Genomic DNA, 21,433 nt, shown 5'->3' on the forward strand with positions numbered 1-21,433 from the left:
ACGTCCAGTAACATGTGACAAAACATGACGCAAACCTATACTTTAGCGTAAGCTTCCAAAATTTATACTCAGATCTTGTTTTCATCTGTTACTTAAAATTTAAATTCAATTACATACAATGAAAAATTAGTTTTCAAAAATATGTACTGCATTTCAAAGTTTGCGGGTGAAGGGACAAGTTTTGAAAGCTGCTAAACTCAACTAATTCACAGCTAATCAACTGTTTTAAACAGGCTATCAAACACATCTCATAAATGCCACTGACAACTAAACATAAGAAAAGTAAGATCTACTTAGATGGAAACATCTTATGTGTCATAATCCCCTGAATAGACACCTAAAGGTACTTAGGGAAATCGCTGAGGGATTTAATGGTACAAACACTTGTTTGTTCACAGCTACACAAGGCACAGGCAACCTCTCAGGCATTTTCACAAAGTGGGGATCTACCAAAGAGAGCCAAAATGTGTGACATGGGAGCACTCGATAACCTGATTGCCAATACAGTTTACCTGCAAGCCAGGAAAAGCGTGGATGGAGATGCCAAGGAAATGCGAAAGAGGCGAAAAAGTTTGGTTTTACCGAACCATCAACAAAGTGCCTCAGTGAGGGACAAAATCGATGTGGACTTTGAGAATGTGTGTGAAAAGCAACCAATTGGCAAGAAGTTGTTCCATCAGTTTACGGCAACAGTCCCAGAATATCAAGTTGCTGTTGATTTTGTAAATGCAGTTACGGACTTTCAACTGGCTGAAAATGGGGCAAAGGACAACCTGCGGCAGAACATTGTGACTAACTTCTTGAAAGCCGATTCCAAAAACTACCTCTCCTTCCTCAGTCAGGAGCTGGCTGCTAAATGTAAAGATGCAGCAGAAAAGGATGTTGAGGAACTTCTGGCTCTGGCTCAATCAGAAACTAACACATTCCTTATGGGACAGCCTTTCCAAGACTTTCAAAACAGTCCATTCTTTTCTAAGTTCTTGCAGTGGAAAACCTTTGAACGGCAGCCCATAACTGAAAAGTACTTTTATCAGTTCAGAGTTTTGGGTAAAGGGGGATTTGGAGAGGTAAGATCTTTATTTTTTTACAACCTAAAGCGCAGAGGTTCTCACTGGAGGTGGGAAATCCCAGCAATTGGAATTGGAAAGAGGCGTGCTGGAATGCCAGCACATTCCAACACCAGACCATTTTCATTCCAGGACAGTGAGCGGGTGGGGGGGTACCACCTCCCAATGAGCCCAAACATGACCAGGCGATAGTGGCAGCAGGCTATGTTGTTGGGGGGGCTATCACTCCATTCTGCTAGGCAACTCCACCCTTGCTACATGGCTGTTGGGCCACAACTGCGGACCCTGCCAGTTCAGTGTACAGGTTGTCCCTCCACAATGACTGCCTAGCAGCTGTGTCCTTTTACAAGCGATTATTTTTCATCAAATTAAAGAATCCCTACAGTGCAGGAGAAGGCCATTCAGTCCATTAAGCCTGCACTGACAACAAACCCATCCAGACCTATCCCCATAACCCCACATGTACCTTACTAGTTCCCCTGACACTAAGGAGCAATTTAGCATGGCCAATCAACCTAACCCGCACATCTTTGGACTGTGTGAAGAAACTGGAGCACGCGGAGGAAATCCATGCACATACAGGGAGAATGTGCAAACTCCACACAGTCAGTGAACCAATTGAACCTGAGTGCCTGGCACTGTGAGGCAGCAGTGCTAACCACTCTGCTACCATGCCTCTTCAGAGGACACCTCCATCATGAGGCACCTTCCCTCACCTTCTCCCACCTCAGACAGTCGTCACCCAGGTTTCAGTGTTTGAGGATCTTCTATTGTCCTCCAGTCTCAGGAGCCCAAATAAATCCTTCATTGGACAGCAGATATGCTCCCTTGCCGCTAAATGACCATCCCAATAGTAAAGCAGTTAAGGCATTTGACACTAATTCAGGGTCAGGACCCAGAAACTCACCCAACATCAAGACCTGACCGCAGAACAAAAATCCAGCCCAAAGTCTTGAAAAAATAATTTAAAATCTTTTCTAATGATTGATTTGATTTGATTTATTATTGTCACATATATTAGTATACAGTGAAAAGTATTGTTTCCTGCAGGCTCTACAGACAAAGCATGCCCTACCTAGAGAAGGAAAGGAGAGCATGCAGAATGTAATGTTAGAGCCATAGCTAAGGTGTAGAGAAAGATCATCTTAATACGATGTACGTCTATTCAAAAGTCTGATGGCAGCAGGGAAGAATCTGTTCTTGAATCGGTTGGTACATGTCCTCAGACTTCTGCATCTTTTTCCCGACATAAGAAAGTGGAAGAGAGTGTGTCTGGGGTGTGTGGGGTCCTTAATCCTGCTTTTTCTAGGCAGGGGAAGTGTAGACAGTGTCAGTGGGTGGGAGGCTGGTTTGTGTGATGGACTGAGCTTCATTATGATTTCTTCTGGTCTTGGGCAGAGCAGGAGCCATACCAAGCTGTGATATAACCAGAAAGAATGCTTTCTATGGTGCATCTGTAAACGTTGGTGGGGGGTCATAGCAGACATGCCTAATTTCCTTAGTCTTCTGAGAAAGTAGAGGCATTGGTGGGCTTTCTTAACTATAGTGTCAGCATGGGGAGACCAGGACAAATTGTTGGTGATCTGGACACCTAAAAACGTGAAGCTCTTGACCATTTCTACTTTGTCCCCATTGATGTCGACAGGGGCATATTCTCCACAATGCTCCCTGGTCAATGACTATCTCCTCCATTTTGGGGGAGAGATTATTGTCGTTGCACCAGTTCACCAGATTCTCTATCTCTTTCCTCTACTCTGTCTCATCATTGTTTGAGATCCAACCCACTATGGTGGTGTCATCAGCAAATTCGAAAATTGAGTTAGAGGGGAATTTGGCCACACAGTCATGGCTATATAAGCAGTATAGTAGGGGGGCTCAGAACACAGCCTTGTGGGGCACCGGTGTTGAGGATGATCATGGAGGAGGTGTTGTTGCCTATCCTTACTAGGATAGTAAGGATCTAGTAATCCCAGGTCCTTAGGATCTAGATCTGTGAGTTAGGAAGTTCAGGATCCAGTTGCAGAGGGAAAAGCCAAATTCCTCATCGTCCATTTAGATATGCCCAATCAAATTTTTAAAAATGTATAAAAAGCAATCTTTTTTATTTGTTGGTTCAAATATTGTTTAATCTTTTGGTATTTGCACAAGAATTGTTTAAGATGTAAAAAAAATGAAATAAGGTATATTATTGTTTGATTTACAAGTGTCAAACTTTGCATTATTCAGGTGTGTGCAATACAGGCCAAAACAAGCGGCAAAATGTATGCCTGTAAACAGTTAGACAAGAAACGACTGAAAAAGAAACAGGGACATGAAATGGCCCTCCTTGAGAAGGAAATCTTGGAACAGACAAACAGCCGGTTTATTGTCAACTTGGCCTACGCTTATCAAAGCAAGGACCGTCTGTGCTTGGTCATGACCTTGATGAATGGAGGAGATCTGAGATTTCATATTTACAACATTGGAGAGAAGGGAATTGAAATGAAGCGTACAATATTTTACACTGCCCAGATTACCTGTGGAATCCTGCACCTTCACTCTTTGAATATTGTGTACCGCGACATGAAACCTGAGAATGTCCTCCTGGATGACGATGGCAACTGCAGGATTTCAGATTTGGGACTTGCAGCCAAAATAAAAGAGGGCAAAGGCATCAACCACAAAGTAAGTACAAAGAGGTCTAGTAGACACAGAAAATAGTTGTGATCCAGGAAGTTGTAATTCTCATAAAGGGACAGCACGGTAGTGCACTGGTTAGCACGGCTGCCTCACTGCGCCAGGGACCCGGGTTCAATTCCAGCCTTGAGTGACTGTCTGTGTGGAGTTTGCATGTTCTCCCTGTGTCTGCGTGGGTTTCCTTCAGGTGTTCCTTCAGGTGGATTACAACGTTAGCAAATGTGAGGTTATCCACTTTGGAAGAAATAATAGTAGGATGGAATATTATTTAAATGGTGAAAAGTTGTAGCATGCTACGGTGCAGAGGGACCTGGGGGTCCTTGTGCACGAATCGCAAAAACTCAGTCTGCAGGTGCAGCGGGTGATCAAGAAGGCGAAGGGAATGTGGGCCTTTATCGTGAGGGGGATAGAACATTAAAGCAGGGAGGTCTTGCTGCAACTGCACAAGGCACTGGTGAGGCTGCAACTGGAGTACTGTGTGCAGTTTTGGTCGCCTAATTTGCGAAAGGATATATTGGCCTTGGAGGGAGTACAGAGAAGGTTCACCGGGCTGATACCGGAGAGATGAGGGGGTTAGCTTATGAGGAGAGATTAAATAGACTGGGGCTGTACTCACTGGAGTTTAGAAGGCTGAGAGGGGATCTTATAGAGACTAACAAGATAATGAAGGGGCTAGATAGGGTAGAGGTAGAGAGATTCTTTTCACTTAGAAAGGAAACCAGAACTAAAGGGCACAGCCTCAAAATAAGGTGGGGGGGGGGCAACAGCTTAGAACAGAGTTGAGGAGGAACTTCTTCACTCAAAGGGTGGTTATTCTCTGGAATTCTCTGCCCATTGAAGTGGTGGAGGCTACCTCGTTGAATATGTTTAAGTCACAGGTAGATAGATTTCTGATAGACAAGGGAATTAATGGTTATGGGGAGCGGGCGGGAAAGTGGAACTGATCCACTTCAGATCAGCCATGATCTTATTGAATGGCGGGGCAGGCTCGAGGGGCTAGATGGCCTACTCCTGCTCCTATTTCTTATGTTCTTATGTTTCAATTTTCTCCTACAGACCAAAGATGTGCAGGTTAGGTAGATTGATCATGGTAAAATTGCCCCTTAGTGTCCTAAGATAGAGGTTCGGGGGATTAGCAAGGTAAATATGTGGGGATATAGGGACAGGGCCTAAATAAGTTATAAAAAAGATGGGTCGGTGCAGACTTGATGGGCCAAACAGCCTCCTAGGGATTCTATGGTTTTATCTCGTAAAAACCAGTGGCACAAATGCCAGTGAAACATTTCATTTATTGTGACGTTAACAGAGAGGAGAGATTCGCTAATTACATTGCTGGAATTAATTTGAGTGTAAGTCTGCTATAAAACTTATATTATTCAGGTTTTGTAGGAGGAATAGGAAAAGGCTGGAATGTAATTTCTACTGACTGCACTCTTGCAGTGCAATGCAGAAATCAGGAAGTTGCTCTGCCCCTTCAAGGGGATCTGATCAAGGTACATAAAATTTGAAAAGGGATTGATAAAGTAAATGTAAACCAAATATTTCCTCTGATGGGGCAATCTCGAAAACAAGAGATCACAGGTGTAGGCTGAGAGGTGGCAGATTTAAAGCTGAGATGAGGAATTACTTCTCACAGAGGCTGGTGAATTTGTGGAACTCACTGCCCCATAGCGCGGTGGAGTCTGAATCGTGAATGTTTTCAAGAGGGAGATAGACGTATATTTTAATATAAAAAGGAAAGGGGGGGAAATAGATGGGGAGATGGATTTAAGAGCAGGGAGAGATCAGCAATGATCTAATTGAATGGCAGAGCAGGTTTGAAAGGCTGAATTTGCCTATTTCTGCTAATTCCTGCATTCCTGTGTTCCTATGAGCAATGCTATACCGGTACCTCGCCAATAGATTCAATATTACAACAGATGAAAGGCTAATGCTGCAGCACTTATCCACTAGATGCTAATCAAACAAACCAAAAAATGCAGTTTCACAAATTTTAATTATTACCAAACAACTTCCCTGGTGTTGAAAATTTACTTTACAGTTGTGGACTCTCATTTATTCAGATTTTAATTATTGTTGGAGATTTTTAAAAACTTCAATTTCAAAACATCTAACAGTTTGTTTATGGTATGTGGGCATCAGTGGCTAGGCCAGTGTTTATTGCCCATCTTTAATTGCCCTTAAGAATGTGGTGGTGTACTGCCTTCTTAAACCGTTGATGTCCATTTGTTATAGGAATGCCCACAGTGCTTTTGGAAAGGGAGTACTGCAATTTTATCCCAGCAAATGTGAAAGAAGGGCAAAATATTTCCAAGTCAATATGGTGTATGACTTGCACTAGAACTTGTAGAACCCTACAGAACCATAGAACTCTACAGTGCAGAAAGAGGCCCTTCAGCCCATCGAGTCTGCACCGAACACAATCCCACCAAGGCCCTACCTTCATATCTCTACATGTTTTACCCACTAATTCTTCTAACCTACACATCTCAGGGCACTAAGGGGCAATTTTTTTTTAGCATGGCCAATTAACCTAACCTGCTCATCTTTGGACTGTGGGAGGAAACCAGAGCACTTGGAGGAAACCCACACAGACACGAGGAGAATGAGCAAACTCCACACAGACAGTGACCCGAGCCGGGAATCGAACCCAGGTCCCTGGAGCTGTGAAGCAGCAGTGCTAACCACTGTGCTACTGTGCTGCCCCATTGTGTTACCATGCATCATCTGCCCTTGTCCTTCCAGGTGATAATGTTGTGGGTTTAGAAACTGCTGTCAAATGAGCCTTGTGAATTGCTGCAGTGCATCTTGTAAATGGTGCACACTGCTGCCATGGTTGGTGTCAGAAGTGAAGGTTGAAGATGGTGGATGGGGTGCCAATCAAGTGGGATGCTTTGTCCTAGATGGTGTCAAACGTCTTGAGTGTTGTTAACATTGCACTCACCCAGGCAAGTGGATAAAGAGTACTCCATTGCACTTCTAACTTTGTCTTGTAGATGGTGATTAGGCTTTGGAGAGTCAGAAGATGAGTTACTTGCTGCAGAAATGCCAGCCTTTGACCTGGTCTTGTAGCCACAGTATTTATATGGCTAATCTCGTTCAATTTCTGTTCATTGGTAAATCCCAGAATGTTGACAGTGGGGAACTCCAATGATGGTAATGCTGTTGAAAGTCAAGGGAAGATAGTTAGATTCTTTCTTATTGGAGATGACTATTGTCAGGCACTTATGTGGCACAAATATTACTTGCCACTTATCAGCCAAGCCTGAATGTCGTCCAGGTCTTGCTGCATTTGGACAAGGACTGCTTCATTATCGAAGGAGTCATGAATGGTGCTGAACATTTTCCAATCATCAGCGAATATCATCACTTCTGACCTTTTGATGGTGGGAGGGTCATTGATGAAACAGCTGAGGATGGTTGGGCCTAGGACACTTTGCCATGGAACTCCTGCAGCAATATCACAGGACTGAGATGATTGTCCTCCAACAACCAAAACCATCTTCCTTTGTGCTAGGTATGACTCCAACCGGTGGAGAGATTTCCCCATGATTCCCATTAACTTCAGTTTTGCTAGGGTGCTTAATGCCACTGTTGGTCAAATGCTGCCTTGATGTGAAGGGCAGTCACTCTCACCTTTCAGCCTTGAGTTCAGCTCTTTGTCCATGTTTGGACCAAGGCAGTAATGAGGTCAGGAGCGAAGTGGTCCTTCCAAAAACCAAACTGAGCATCTGTGCACAGGTTATTTCTGTGTAGGTGCTGCTTGGTATTGGTGTCGATGACACTGTCCACCACTTTACTGATGATCAGGAATAGACTGTGTTGGATTCATTTCCCAAAGCCGTCCCACCTCTGAGCTTCTTGACTGGCAGTAGGGTCAACACAGCAGCAACAGGTAGCCAATTAGACTACTTTATGCACTAATTGGGGGTAGAACACTGCTGGGATTCTGCTCCAATGTCTTATGGTCTAATAGGCCAGGTCATTGAGTGTCTTCAAGACAGAGAAACATAGGTTCTTGATTAATAAGAGGATCAGGGGTTATGGGGAAAAGGTGGAAAAATGAGGATTAGAAAAATATCAGTCATGACTGAATGGCAGAGCAGTCTTGATGGGCCAAGTGGCCTAATTCTACTCCTATGTCTTATAGTCCTATTGTCCCATAAAAGCAAATTACTGCGGATGCTGGAATCTGAAACCAAAAGAGAAAATGCTGGAAAATCTCAGCAGGTCTGGCAGCATCTGTAAGAAGACAAACAAGAGCTGATGTTTTGAGTCCAGATGACCCTTTGTTAAAGCTTTGACAAAGTGTCATCTGGACTTGGAAGGCTGGAATTTTACTGGCATGCCCGCCCAGATTCCGGCTTCGGGCGTGATCATACGAACCTCGCGTGGACGTGCCGGTCAGATTCCACACAAAATGTCTGATAGATCCCCTACTGTCTGGAAATGGCCTCCTAGTAGCAGACTGGAAGGTCATTGATACCTCCTGGAAATACCCTCACCCGCATTCTGGAGCCATTGGGATTTAAAGACTGCAGCCACAACCCTGTGGAGGGACTCTGCTTCCACAATGATAGCCTACCAGATGTAACTATTCTTAGTTTTGAAACTTCTGTAAGTCTTCAGAGTGGGTCTTCATCTTGTGATGCCCTTGCAGAAGCAGATAATGTGTAGCAGTTCCCAACTCTCCCAGCAAAGCTGGGCTTCAAGTCCTTTTCAAACTTACTAACCAGGTTTCCTACATTCTCATCCAAATCATTAATATAAATGCCAAATAACAGCGGACCCAACACTGATGCCTGCAGCACACCACTGGTCACAGGCCTCGAGTTAGAAAAATAACTCTCTGCAACTACCCTCTGTCTTCTGTCATCAAGCCAATTTTGTATCCAATTGGCTACCTCACCCTAGATCCCATGAGATTTAACCTTATGCAACAGGATTCCCTGGAAAAATAAGGATTAACTGTCTATTGCGCTTAACAGGCTATCTCCTTGAACCATTGCAATGCATGTGATCTAGGTACATCCATTGTGCTGTTACTGAAGGGCTTTAAGCCAGTGACAATGAAGGAACAACGATGTCGTTCTACGTCAGAATGGTTACTTATTTATTTGTTAGTGTCACAAGTAGGCTTACATTAATACTGCAATGAAGTTACTATGAAAATCCCCTAGTTGCCACACTCCAGTGCCTATTCAGGTACACTGAGGGAGAATGTAGCATGGCCAATGCACCTAACCAGCACATCTTTCAGACTGGGGGAGGAAACCGGAGCACCCGGAAGAAATCCACACAGACACGAAGAATGTGCAGACTATGCACAGACAATGACCCAAACCAGGAATTGAACCCAGGTCCCTGGCACCGTGAGGCAGCCGTGTTAACCCACGGTGCCACTATGCTGCAAAACAGTGTGTGAATTGGAGGGGAACTTCATGTTTCCATCCACCATTTATCCTTGTCCATTTAAGTGGTATAGGTTACCATTTTGGAAAGAACTGTCAAACCAGTATTAGCAGCTCGCTGCAGTTCATCTTTGAGGTGGTCCACACTGCTGCCACTGTGCGTCAATAGAAGGGGAAAATTAAAGATGATGAATGGAGATCAAGTAAGATACTTTGTTCTGAATAATCTTGAGCTTCTTGAACTGTTGTTGGAGCTACACTCATCCAGGTAAGTGGAGGGTATTCCATCATGTGTGCCTTGTAGATGGTGGACAGGCTTTGGGGAGCCAGGAGGCAGAACTCCCAGCCTCTGACCTGTTCTTGTAGTATTTATATGACTGGCTAGTTAAGTTTCTAGCCATGGTAATCCCCTCTCAAGGATGTTGATGCTGGAGTATTCAGAAATGGCAGTATCATTGAACATCAAGGGGGAAGGGTTATTAGATTTTTTTTTTCAAAATGGTCATTGCTCCTACTTGTGTGCCGCCAGTGTGACTTGCTACTTATCAGGCCAAGCCCAAGGTCTTGCTGCATGCAAGAATGGACTATTTCAGCATCTGAAGTCAAATGATACTGTTCATTGCAATCATCAGCAAACATCCCTTGGGTTGAAGGGAAGGTTATTGATGAAGAAGCTGAAGGACACTACCCTATGAGGAACTCTTGCAGTAATGCCCTGGGCCTGAAATCATTAAACTCCATCAACATCCATAAACATCTTCCTTTGTGCTAGCCATGATTCCAATCAATGGAGAGTTTTCACCCTGATTCCCATCGACTTCAATTTTGCTAGGTTTCCTTTAGGCCAGACTCAGTTAAATGCTGTCTTGATGTTAAGGGCAGTCATCCTTACCTCACCACTTGTATTCAGCTCTTTTGTCCATGTTTGGATCAAGACTGTATTGAGGTATGGAGCCAAGTGACCCTGGCAGAAACTAGACTGAGCATCGGTGACCAAGTCAGTGCTGTGAAAGCCGGTGGAACAGGGTATAGTATAACAGAACATACCAGAAATGGAGATGGACAATGGCTGTAAGGTATTATTCAATGGAAATGACAATGTCGGATAGTTGCTTGACTTGGCTATGGAAGAGTTCTCCCAATATTGACACAGGTTCCTATTGACTAGGAGGACTTTGCAGCATCAACTGGACAGATTGTGCTTTTATTATTCCCAGTGTATTGGTCAGTGCCAGGTTCTCTGTCTGGTTTTATTCTTCAATTTTTCTGTGGCGGTTTAATGCAACTGAATGGCTTACTAGGCCATTTCAGAGAGCCGTTAAAAGTCAGCCACATTACCATGTGTCTGCAACATAGGAGCATAGGAACTAGAAGAAAGAGTAAGCCAGTCAACCCTTCGAGCTCTGCCATTCATTTTGATCATGGCTGATCATCAAATTCAATATCCTGATCCCTCCTTCCCTCATTTCCCTTGATCCCTTTAGCCCCAAGAGCCATATCTAATTTCTTCTCGAAATTGGACAACATTTTGGCTCAACTACATTCAGTGGTACTGAATTCCACACAGACACTACCCTCTGGGTGAAAAATTTTCTCCTCCACTCAGTTCTAAAAGATTTACCTCCTATCCTCAAACTGTGACCCCTTGTTCTGGATTCCCTCACAATTGGAAACATTCTTTCTGAATCTACCCTGTTTAACCCTGTTAGAATTTATAAGTTTCTATGAGATCCTTTCTCACTCTCCTGAACTCCAGTAAATATAATCCTAACTGACTTAATCTCTCCTCATTTGACAGACCTGCCATCCCTGGAATCAGCCTGCCAAATAGGGCAAGGAAGACAGATATGCTTTCCTTAAGGACATTTGGTTTTTACAACAATCCAACAATTTCATGATCACCATTATTGAGATTGGCTTTTCATTCCATATTTATTAATTAATTGAATTAAATTCCACGACTGCCTTGGTGAATGCATTCATCCAGACTTCTGGATTGCTGTTCCGGGTAACATTGCTGTTTTGCTACCATCCCCAGTATCAAAGAGTTGGCTCTCTATATACTGTTAGCTGCTGCCTACAAATCCACTCAAAATCTGTTGGCAGTATTAATGCCAAGCACTCCACAATCACCACTGAGCACAAAGTCTGGATCATGAATGCGACAATGGCAAATTTCACTAAGTCAGTTCATTTCCTCTGGCTTCCCTACCAATAATAAACAAATTTGTCTCACAAAATCCTGGCTCCACGCTGCCTGTGTGGAGTTTGCATGTTCTCCCCATGTCTGTGTGGGTTTCCTCTGGGTGCTCCGGTTTCAGAGATGTGCGGGTTAAGAGGATTGGCCATGCTAAATTGCCTTTAATGTCAGGGGAGCTAGATAAGTTAAATGCATGGGATTATGGGGATAGGGCCTGGGTGGGATTATGGTCAGTGCAGACTGAACGGGCTGAATGGCCTCCTTCTGCACTGTAGGTATTCTATGATTCTGTGATTCTATAAAAATATCAACCAACTTCACAGTTTAAACATTGTCTGTAGATTACTAATAAATCACAATTCTATTGAACCCAATTTTAGAATAAGCAGCAAGAGCTTTATATTGTCATCAAAAGCATACTTCAATTGAGCTTTTTAATAACCAAATTTGCATAATTAAAGTTACGGACGTTCATACTTGATTCATCCCCATTGATCATACTTTAATTTCAATATGGAAAATTACTGAAATTAGCTTAACTATTTTTGGAACACTGCATTGACTTCATTTCGTTTATCTCACAAAATCCTCTTAGTAGCATTTAAGCCTCTACCCTTGTGCAAACATAAGCATCCTTGGTTCAACTGCGAAACCGTCGGCAAAAAAATTACAATGTCCCTCATTAATAACTGTTCAAAATTAATAATGGGCCACATTAATTTGTAGTCCATTGGATAAGATCACAAATCAATTTCAATGTAAAAGATGGGAAGTGTAATAGGTGGAAATGTGCAACAAGGCTATAATAATGGAGAGGTTGTAATGGCATCATCAATCAGAAAGTGAAGTTTGCGTGGTTTATGAATTAATGGAATGGCAGAAATTGCAGTACAGGTAGTAACTGTGATGAATGAAACCTGGGATGACCTTTCGGGAAGCTGCCTGCACAATCATCATTTGGTCTGGAATATTGGGAGAACGCTATTGTCTGTTTCTCTTTGCACTCGGGACAGACAAATGTATGACTCTTTCAACACTTAGGAAGGTGGGGAGAGGAATAAAGGTGCTGTCTTGTGGTTGCTGCTATGTTGCTAAGGCAGGAAGATGTAGATTGGCCAAATTATTGTAATGACGATAGAACCAAGGGGACACAGAGACAAGAACTAAAAGGCAATCAGAAACAGGTGATGTCCTCAAGGAAATAAATGAATAATGAGAAAGGTGAACACACAGAAATAAGTGACAGGGCGGAATTTGCCCCCCCCCCCGAAAAAATAACAGCATGCAAACGGGTGTGTCCCACACCAGTCTTTTGGGCAAAGTTGGCATTGCAATCTTCCAACATTCTTGTCAGTCTGCGCCAGTGAGGGGTTTGGAGGGGTGGAGCCGAAGTACACTAGAGAAGCCAGTGATCGGGCACCATTGGATAGTGTGCCTTGATCTCTTACTAAACCGGGAAACCTCCCTCCACCAAGCCCCCCTATGGACATTGGACACTGCCCCCCCCATGCCCCATCATCGGTGGCATTGACACCTCCACCCTCATATCAACAAGGATCGCTGACATGGGGCATCAGGGCCCATCCAATGAGTCCCCTGGTGGACCCCAGTATGTCCCACCTGTCATGACCTTGTCTGTGGCCCACCATTACATGCCCCATGCACATTTCCTTCCACATGACCAGCCCCCCTGCAGAGTTCCCTCTGCATAAATCCCACATCATTGTGCATACCCTCTGTCATAGCCCCACCCACACTCAGGCCCCACCTCCTTGGCACTGCCCTGGCACACATACAGTGCCCAAATGAACACTACAAAGGTGGACACTGCCTGCATGCCGGATGGGCAGTGCCCAATGGGCACTGTCTATCCATGTCCCCTACAACCTTGAGGCTTCAGTAGCCTCCATTTCCCCAGTGTGACCATGGTGCCTGGTCTTTGCTACTGCTTAGCAGTAGTGATTCTCGCCACCATGATGTCACGCCGCCAAGGGCAGAAGCATCCTGGAGGTGGAAGCAGTTGTGCCGTGCCAAGTAAGTCCTTTCAAATTTTGTCTTTTTTTTTGTTAATAGGCTTTGTGCCCTTTCTGGACACGAAATGCCTCAGTGGCATTTTGCTCCTTTACTTCTGATCTCTAATCTTTGCTGGTGAAAGATACAGTGAGACATTTTTGTCCCATGGGTGACATAAATGCAGATAACGTTTCAGTCAGGGTTCCTCATGCGACTGTTTCGTAGCAATCCATATTGACAGTGCAGTTGTGTGCATGTGAGTGAGAAAAAGTCAGAGCTAGAATGAGCCACATTATTGAATAACTCACTATCCACTGAATCTCTGAATTCACTATCCACTGAATCTCTGAATTCACTATCCATTGAATCTCTGAATTCACTATCCACCAAATCTCTGAATTCACTAACCACCGAATCTCTGAATTCACTGTCCACTGAATCTCTGAATTCACTCTCCACCATATCTCTAAATTCACTATCTACCAAATTTCTGAATTTACTATCCACCGAATCTTTGAATTCACTATCCACCGAATCTCTGAATTCATTATCCACCAAATCTCTGAATTCACTATCCACCAAATCTTTGAATTCACTATCCACCGAATCTCTGAATTCACTATCCACCGAATCTCTGAATTCACTATCCACTGAATCTCTAAATTCACTATCCACCGAATCTCTGAATTCACTGTCCACTGAATCTCTGAATTCACTCTCCACCATATCTCTAAATTCACTATCTACCAAATCTCTGAATTTACTATCCACCGAATCTTTGAATTCACTATCCACCGAATCTCTGAATTCATTATCCACCAAATCTCTGAATTCACTACCCACTGACTCTCTGAATTCACTATCCACCAAATCTTTGAATTCACTATCCACCGAATCTCTGAATTCATGATCCACCAAATCTCTGAATTCACTATCCACCGAATCTCTGAGTTCACTATCCAGTGAACCTCTGAATTGATAGAAGAATAATGATTTAAGCAAGTTAAATATCAAGAGTGAAGAAAAATAATGATTTGTTTTGATTTATTATTGTCACATGTACTAATATATAGTGAAAAGTATTGTTTGTTGCACGCTATACAGACAAAACATACCGTTCATAGAGAAGGAAACAAGAATGTGAAATTTGATATAAATACGAGCTTTACAAAAGAAGTGTCAATGCAAATTAATATGTACCTATTTTATTCTAGCGGGTAATAACAGCAGTATTTTGAAATTTTCGTATCTGGTTATGCCTCTGACTCATTTTTACTATTGCAGTCCTAACTTGCATTCTGATTATTAAATTTGCTCTTAAACCTAAATGTGGATTTTAAACTGCTTCAATTTCAATCTTTAGCAGCATCATGCCATCCTAACCCTATTACATTATAGTATTGTGATAACTGCCTGAAAATATTTGTACATTAATGCAGCCATTTCCATGCAGACTTTCATCACACCCATCACATCTAACATTTTGCAGACTTAACGGCACCCTGTTATTGATAGATAAACAATTTCATTGGGAATATACAGCAAATGAATTTTAATTAGTTTATTAGTCCAACTAATTGATTTTAATTAGTTTGATTATCTTCTATGTTTCTTTATGTATTTGTAAATGAACCTTTGCTTTTATACTGCAGGCTGGAACAAATGGTTACATGGCTCCAGAGATCTTGAAAGATGAAGAGTACACATACTCTGTGGACTGGTTTGCTCTTGGATGCAGCATTTATGAAATGATTGCTGCCCGAACACCTTTCAAGGAGCATAAAGAAAAGGTCAATAAAGATGAAGTGAAAAGAAGAACGCTGGAAGATGAAGTGAAATATGAGAACCCCAAATTCACAGAAGACTCAAAAGACATCTGCAGTTTGTTTTTGGCGAAGAATATAGAAGAACGTTTAGGCTGCAGGTAAAGATTTTGAGTACATTAATGAGCACTATACTACATACAATTAATACGAGAAATAAGGCACATATCCAAGTGAGCAAGAGTACTTTCCATTCTGTCCATTTGCAAAAATAATTTAATATTGTGTTAAGGGGACCAAATCATTCTAAGTATCAAATGAGCGAGAAAATGGGACAGAATTGTATCCATATTTTGGGTGAGATCCCAGACACAATCTTACAGCACTAACCAAAAAAACACCCAAATGTCATCTGGCCAGCACAAGGAGTGGCTGGAGGCAGTTCACACCATGAAGAAGGCTGCTGAGCCTATGCCATTGCACAGTTGCCCTGAACTCTCAGGGCACCATGTACACTCCCCACCTCAAACCTCCTGGACATCACCCATTCCCCTCCCCCCTACCTCCTGGTGATTGCCCCTCCCCAGACATCACCCTCCCCCCAATTGCACCCCACAGTGGGCAGCACGGTCCCACAGTGGGCAGCACGGTGGCACAGTGGTTAGCACTGCTGCCTCACAGCACCAAGGACCCAGGTTCAATCCTTGGCTTGGGTCACCGTCTGTGCAGAACTTGCACATTCTCCCCACATCTGTGTGGGTTTCCTGCAGGTGTTCCAGTTTCTTCCCACAGTCTGAAAGACGTGCTGGTTAGGTGCATTGACCCGAACAGGCGCCGGACTGTGGCAGCTAGGGGATTTTCACAGTAACTTCACTGCAGTGTTAATGTAAGCCTTGTGACTAAATAAATAAAACTTTAAAACTTTGATAAAACTCCCCCCCAAAACATTGTCACCCTGACTGCGATCGCCACCCCAGCCAATTGCCACCCCCACCTTGCTCGATCGCCACCCCCACTCTTTCCCCAGTTCCTGCTGTGGCCAATCTCCCCCCCACACCCCCCCATACAGAGTAACCCCCTTTCCCTCCGCCCTCCTATGGAGTGACCCGCTTCCCTGTCATGTCCCCACCTCCTGTCATGGGGCCTGCCCCTCCAGGCCCCACCCCTCCAGGCCCTGTTCGTCCCCCCCCACCCCCTGCCCCAGGCCCCAACCTTTTGGCACTACCTGGTGCCTAGTGGCACTGCCCAATCCTGCCCCAAATACCTAGGGGGCTTCAGTGATCTCTCGTCCCACTGACGAGGTGTGATTCACATGGCGGGTGGGTAAGTCTATAAGAATAGGTTGAATGGAGCCTGCAGGGCACTGCTAGTACCAGTGGAAAACACTCCAGTTTTCCTGATGGTGCAGGCACTTCAAGCCGAATTTGGGTGATTGGTGCCCATTGCATTCATTTATCACCTCTGTCATTTCCTTATTATCCATTATAGCATCAACTACTTTAGCCTTTAATGAGTCCACTTGTGCCCTGCCTATCTTTCCTCAAGTATATTTGTTAAATTCTCTGCTGTTAGATTTCATATCAATTTTGCATCCCATGTTACATTCCTTGGTTCTTTTTCTTATAGCTCGTCCAATTCACTGGATTTTTCATTTTCCCTGTCAATACATGTGGAGCTCAGATGCTCAGACAATCTCCCTTCGTGCAATTATTGTCTTTGCCAGCCCTTAGCCAAGTTTATTCATAGAATCCCTACAGTGTAGAAGAAGGCTACTCATCCCATTCAGTCTGCATTGACTCCCTGACATTGTATCTTAACCAGGCCCTCTCTCCCATCCTATCCCTGTAACCCCACATATTTACTGTAGCTAATCCCCTAGTCTACACATCCAGAGACACTAAGGGACAATTTAGCATGGTCAGTCCACCTAACCTGCACTTTTTATTCCCTGAAGTCAGTACATAGGGCCTTGATTTTCTCAACCGTTTTTATATGGGTCTTGGCTATGGCTCTGGCCTTAAGAAGCAAAGATTGCAGATATTTGCTGGGATTCCAGCAGTAGCCCAAATTAACTGTGACCCAGGGAAATCCAGCAGTATCACAAGCCCACTATCTTTTCCTTGTACTTCATCATTCATTGGGATGGCAGGGTGGCACAGTGATTAGTGTTGTTGCCTCTCAACGTCAGGGATCCGGGGTTCAATTCCGGCCTCGGGTCACTGTCTGTATGGAGTTTGTACATTCTCCCTGTGTCTGTGTGGGTTTCCTCCGGTATCTTCCCACAGTCCAAAGATGTGTGGGTTAGGTCGATTGGCCATGCTAAATTAGCCCTAATGCAGGGGGTTTAGCTGGGTACATATGAGAGTTTAAGGGGATACGGCCTGGGTGGGATTGTGATCGGTGCAGATTGGATTGGCCTAATGACCTCCTTCTGCAGGAATTCTATGACATTCATCAGATTTAATTTCATGGCACTCAGTTCAGCATACGATTTTACAATTTGCTATAAAGGTTTTGCCAAAAATTGCCACTTCTTTTACAGATCACTTTTTGGAATTTTATTTCAGAAAGAGATTAGATGGACCCTGGAAGGAAATTAATTTGTAGGGTTATGCCAGTTGAATAGGGGAGGGAGACCGACTGGATTACTCCGCAGGGAACTGGCATGTATTTGATGGGCCAAGTGACCTCCCACTGTGCCGCTAATGGACCCTATTAATTCTGTCTTCTGGTATCTTATTGGAGAGGAACAGGGTAGGCCATTTCACAGCTCAGGCCTGTTCTGCCATATAATGGAATCACGGCTAATTTGTCAATTAACTCTACCTTATTCAACAATTCAAATTATAGCTTTGTCAGGTCAAGGGAATAAAATTCATCTTCGTCAATAGCACCAAATAATTTATAGTTGAACCCACTCCAGAGCACACCTGAATTTCTTTTCAGTGGAAAATGGCCTGCCAATATGCTATCACTCATTTTGTGCGAGGCAGAAAGACTACTTTAACCCTTCATATGTTGTTATAGAATAGAATCATAGAATCCTACAGTGCAGAAGGAGGCCATTCAACCCATCAAGTCTGCACTGACTGCAATCCCACCCAGGCCTTAGCCCTATAACCCCATGCATTTTACCTAGCTAGTCTCCCTGACACTAATTTAGCATGGCCAATTCATCTAACCCATATATCTTTGGACCGTGGGAGGAAACCGGAGCACCCGGAGGAAACCCACGCAGACATGAGGAGAATGTGCAAACTCCACATGGACAGTGACCCAAGCCAGGAATTGAACCTTGTCTCTAGTGTTGAGAGGCAACAGTGCTAACCACTGAGCCACCATGCCATCCATCAGTTATGTCAGCTGTATGTACATAGGTTCTATTATATAAAATAACCAATTACTCAGCACAGATTTTTAAATGATCCCTTGTTTGTGTCCTCATAGCATGACTCTCACAAGACCAATATTTATCTCATTTTCGACCAAGTTTAATGGCTGCGTTTCTCATCATATAAAGCACAGCTTGCAAAGAAAAATACCTCATTCTATTTTTTTCCTCTATGTCGAACTGTTAGGTAACTATACAAACTGACAGTGGGTTTCATGCATTTTTCTGAGAACATTCCTGTAATATCTAAAGTAATTAATTTGACTGGAACATTGTGTAAGAAGACTAGACACTTCCCGTACTCAGAGATGCACAAAATGAAAGGTGTATACACAAACTTGGTTTTCATTTAGCACATCTCTTCCAGACTGTATTTTGTAATTCTAGAATAAATGATGGGTTTGAAGGTTCTGTGATTGTAGTTTGCTTGTTCCTCAATCAAGTTTTCAAATACCTTTTTAACAGAAGCAAAATAAATGAAAAACTTATTAATAAAATTATAGTAGAACAGGGTATCAGACATCAGGGAATTTTAGCCTCTTGTCTGCCCCAGGAATCGTAGCAGGCAAGGGACAGACCATACAAAGGTCCATTGACTTCAAGTGGGATTGACTAACTAACTGACTAACTAACGTTGTAACATCTGAACAATAACAACTGAATATTTACTTTATTCACATGGGCTGCACAGTGGTTAGCACTGTTGCTTCACAGCGCAGGGACCCGGGTTTGATTCATGGCTTGGGTCACTGTCTGTGTGGAGTTTGCATGTTCTCCCCATGTCTGCATTGGTTTCCTCCAGGTGCTCTGGTTTCCTCCCACAGTCCAGAAAGATGTGCTGCTTACGCGCATTGACCCAAACAGGCGCCAGAATGTGGCGACAAGGGGAAGTAGGACTTCACTGCAGTGTTAATGTAAGCCTTACTTATGACTAATAAATAACTAAATAGACTAAACTAAAATAAACTTAAACTTTATATATTTTCTACCATATTTTCACGTTAGGGGAGAAAACGATGACCCTAGGAATCACCCTTTCTTCAAATCAATCAACTTTCAACGGTTACAAGCTGGACTTGTCGACCCTCCTTTTGTGCCAGACCCCAGCACGGTGTACTGTAAGGATATTGGAGACATTGCTGAATTTTCAGAGATCAAAGGCATTGAAATCGTTGAGCAGGATAATCAGTTCTACAAGAAATTTGCTACAGGTGCCATCGCCATCCCCTGGCAGGAAGAAATGGTTGAAAGTGGCCTATTTGATGAACTCAATGACCCTGCTCGGAGAGCGTCAATGGCAAATAACGGCATGGCAAATGGCTCTGGGGAGGCCAAATCGGGTGTATGTGCAATTCTGTGAAAGGGGAAATGTTTCACCGAACATTTCCTTACTTACCTGAACCTCGCCCTCTCTTGACCGCCAGGAGATAGGGATTAGAATTTGCTTCTGTCTCTGTCTGACATACAGTCAAAAGACAGCTCCCAATCAACAACACCAGTGGAAAACATAATGTGCAGTAATTAAACGCCCCACTGGATTATTAGGAAACGTGGAAATATATATATACCTGACAGCATAGATGCTGAAGGGGGAAATTATTAACCAGCTAATAAGGTTTTAGACAGAATACATAAGGCACTGACAGCGCTACCAGCAAAGAGTTAAATGATTCTTGAAACAGGGGTAATAAGCTAATCAAATAGTTTGCAGATATGTGAATGCATTAAGAGAGTTAAGTAAGTAATTATGATTTTAAAACATGTATGCTAATATTTTAAATGCATTCTAAATATTGAACGAATTGTTGTTTATTTCAGCCGAAAGCAAGTTATTGCAAGGTATGATGATAAAGGCGAAGAGTTCAGAGCCAAAGGCCTGGGAACCTCAATAGTTAGCAGAATTCATATCAGAAAGTTTCTGGTGAGGGAACACATTTTGCAACGTTATGAATAGGGACATTATTGTCTAGACATAGAATAGATATGCACCGGGATGCAGGATCACATGTCTATCCAGTTTTGGCAATGAGCCGGTGGGAATGTTCACTTTGACCTCTATGTTGAGCATCCTTAGTTACATAGCAACCGGGAAGTAAGTTCAGCCAAGATAAGAATCAGCATCCAGGTTCAATGGACGAATGAGACATCATTATGCCTGATGGTAAAATGCGATTGGTTAAATTACCTGTCAGGAATTATCATTGATCTATGTTTACCAAATGTAATTGAGTTTAAACTAATATGAGGTGAGAATGGTCGATAAGAAAATCTATAATTGATCTGTTTTTGATTGTACACATTGGAGAAGTTCTGTCACTCTATCCCAGAGCTGTTTAACCCTTTTGGTGATCTCCAAGCAGCTGCTTGTTGTATTTTTGTTTCAAATAAATGTTAAATCTTTAAACAGAGATATCTGCCTTGTGAGTTTTGTTTTGTCTGTAGTTAAAGACAGTACCCACCATCTCAATTCACCCCACAACAGTCTTTCTTTGGAGATGGGTGGGATAGAGTCATCGTACTCCGGCGATGAGACATGCCTCCAGAGGGTAAGTATATTTACACTACCACCCGGGTTAGTTAGAAGGACAAACGCGTCCAGTTGTCAGATCCGTAAGTTAGCCTATCCAAACAGTCACTTGGGGTCACAAAGGCAGTATCGCTGGTTAACGAAACTGAGCTTAAAGTGGGCGCATGATAACAGAACTTCAATGCCGGCCCATCTGGGGAGCAATTGTTAACCGTGCGGAGAGGGGAAGATGTAAATTTGTGGGACGTACGTAACTCGAAATGTCAGGGATGAACTCCTGATTCTGTTCAACAGCGGAGCTAATTGAACAGTCACACGTCTAGAGCGTAAGGCAAGAACACTTGGAAGTGTAGATGGTGGTCGGCTGAGATGTTCAAATTGTCCC

At 43.2% G+C, this 21,433-nt stretch overlaps 1 protein-coding gene across 1 annotated transcript; it reads left to right on the forward strand.

Annotated features, from left to right (window-relative positions):
• The first annotated feature begins 356 nt into the window (after window positions 1-356).
• On the forward strand, window positions 357-20,929 carry LOC145341091 (rhodopsin kinase grk7-b-like). Its single transcript, XM_080185926.1, has 4 exons — window positions 357-1,067; window positions 3,294-3,731; window positions 15,020-15,291; window positions 19,527-20,929. The coding sequence occupies exons 1-4, from the start codon at window positions 372-374 to the stop codon at window positions 19,879-19,881; spliced, it is 1,761 nt and encodes a 586-aa protein (XP_080042052.1). The 5' UTR covers window positions 357-371; the 3' UTR covers window positions 19,882-20,929.
• The last annotated feature ends 504 nt before the right edge of the window (window positions 20,930-21,433 follow it).

Source organism: Carcharhinus amblyrhynchos, chromosome 3, assembly GCF_965287045.1.
Source record: "Carcharhinus amblyrhynchos chromosome 3, sCarAmb.v2.hapA, whole genome shotgun sequence".
NCBI classification, from domain to species: Eukaryota; Metazoa; Chordata; class Chondrichthyes; order Carcharhiniformes; family Carcharhinidae; genus Carcharhinus; species Carcharhinus amblyrhynchos.

Coding starts and splice junctions, on each gene's coding strand:
- LOC145341091 (XM_080185926.1), top strand. CDS start 372: ATGGTACAAACACTTGTTTGTTCACAGCTACACAAGGCACAGGCAACC. Junction 3,732..15,019: donor GCAAAGGCATCAACCACAAA/GTAAGTACAAAG, acceptor TTTATACTGCAG/GCTGGAACAAATGGTTACAT. Junction 15,292..19,526: donor GAAGAACGTTTAGGCTGCAG/GTAAAGATTTTG, acceptor TTTTCACGTTAG/GGGAGAAAACGATGACCCTA.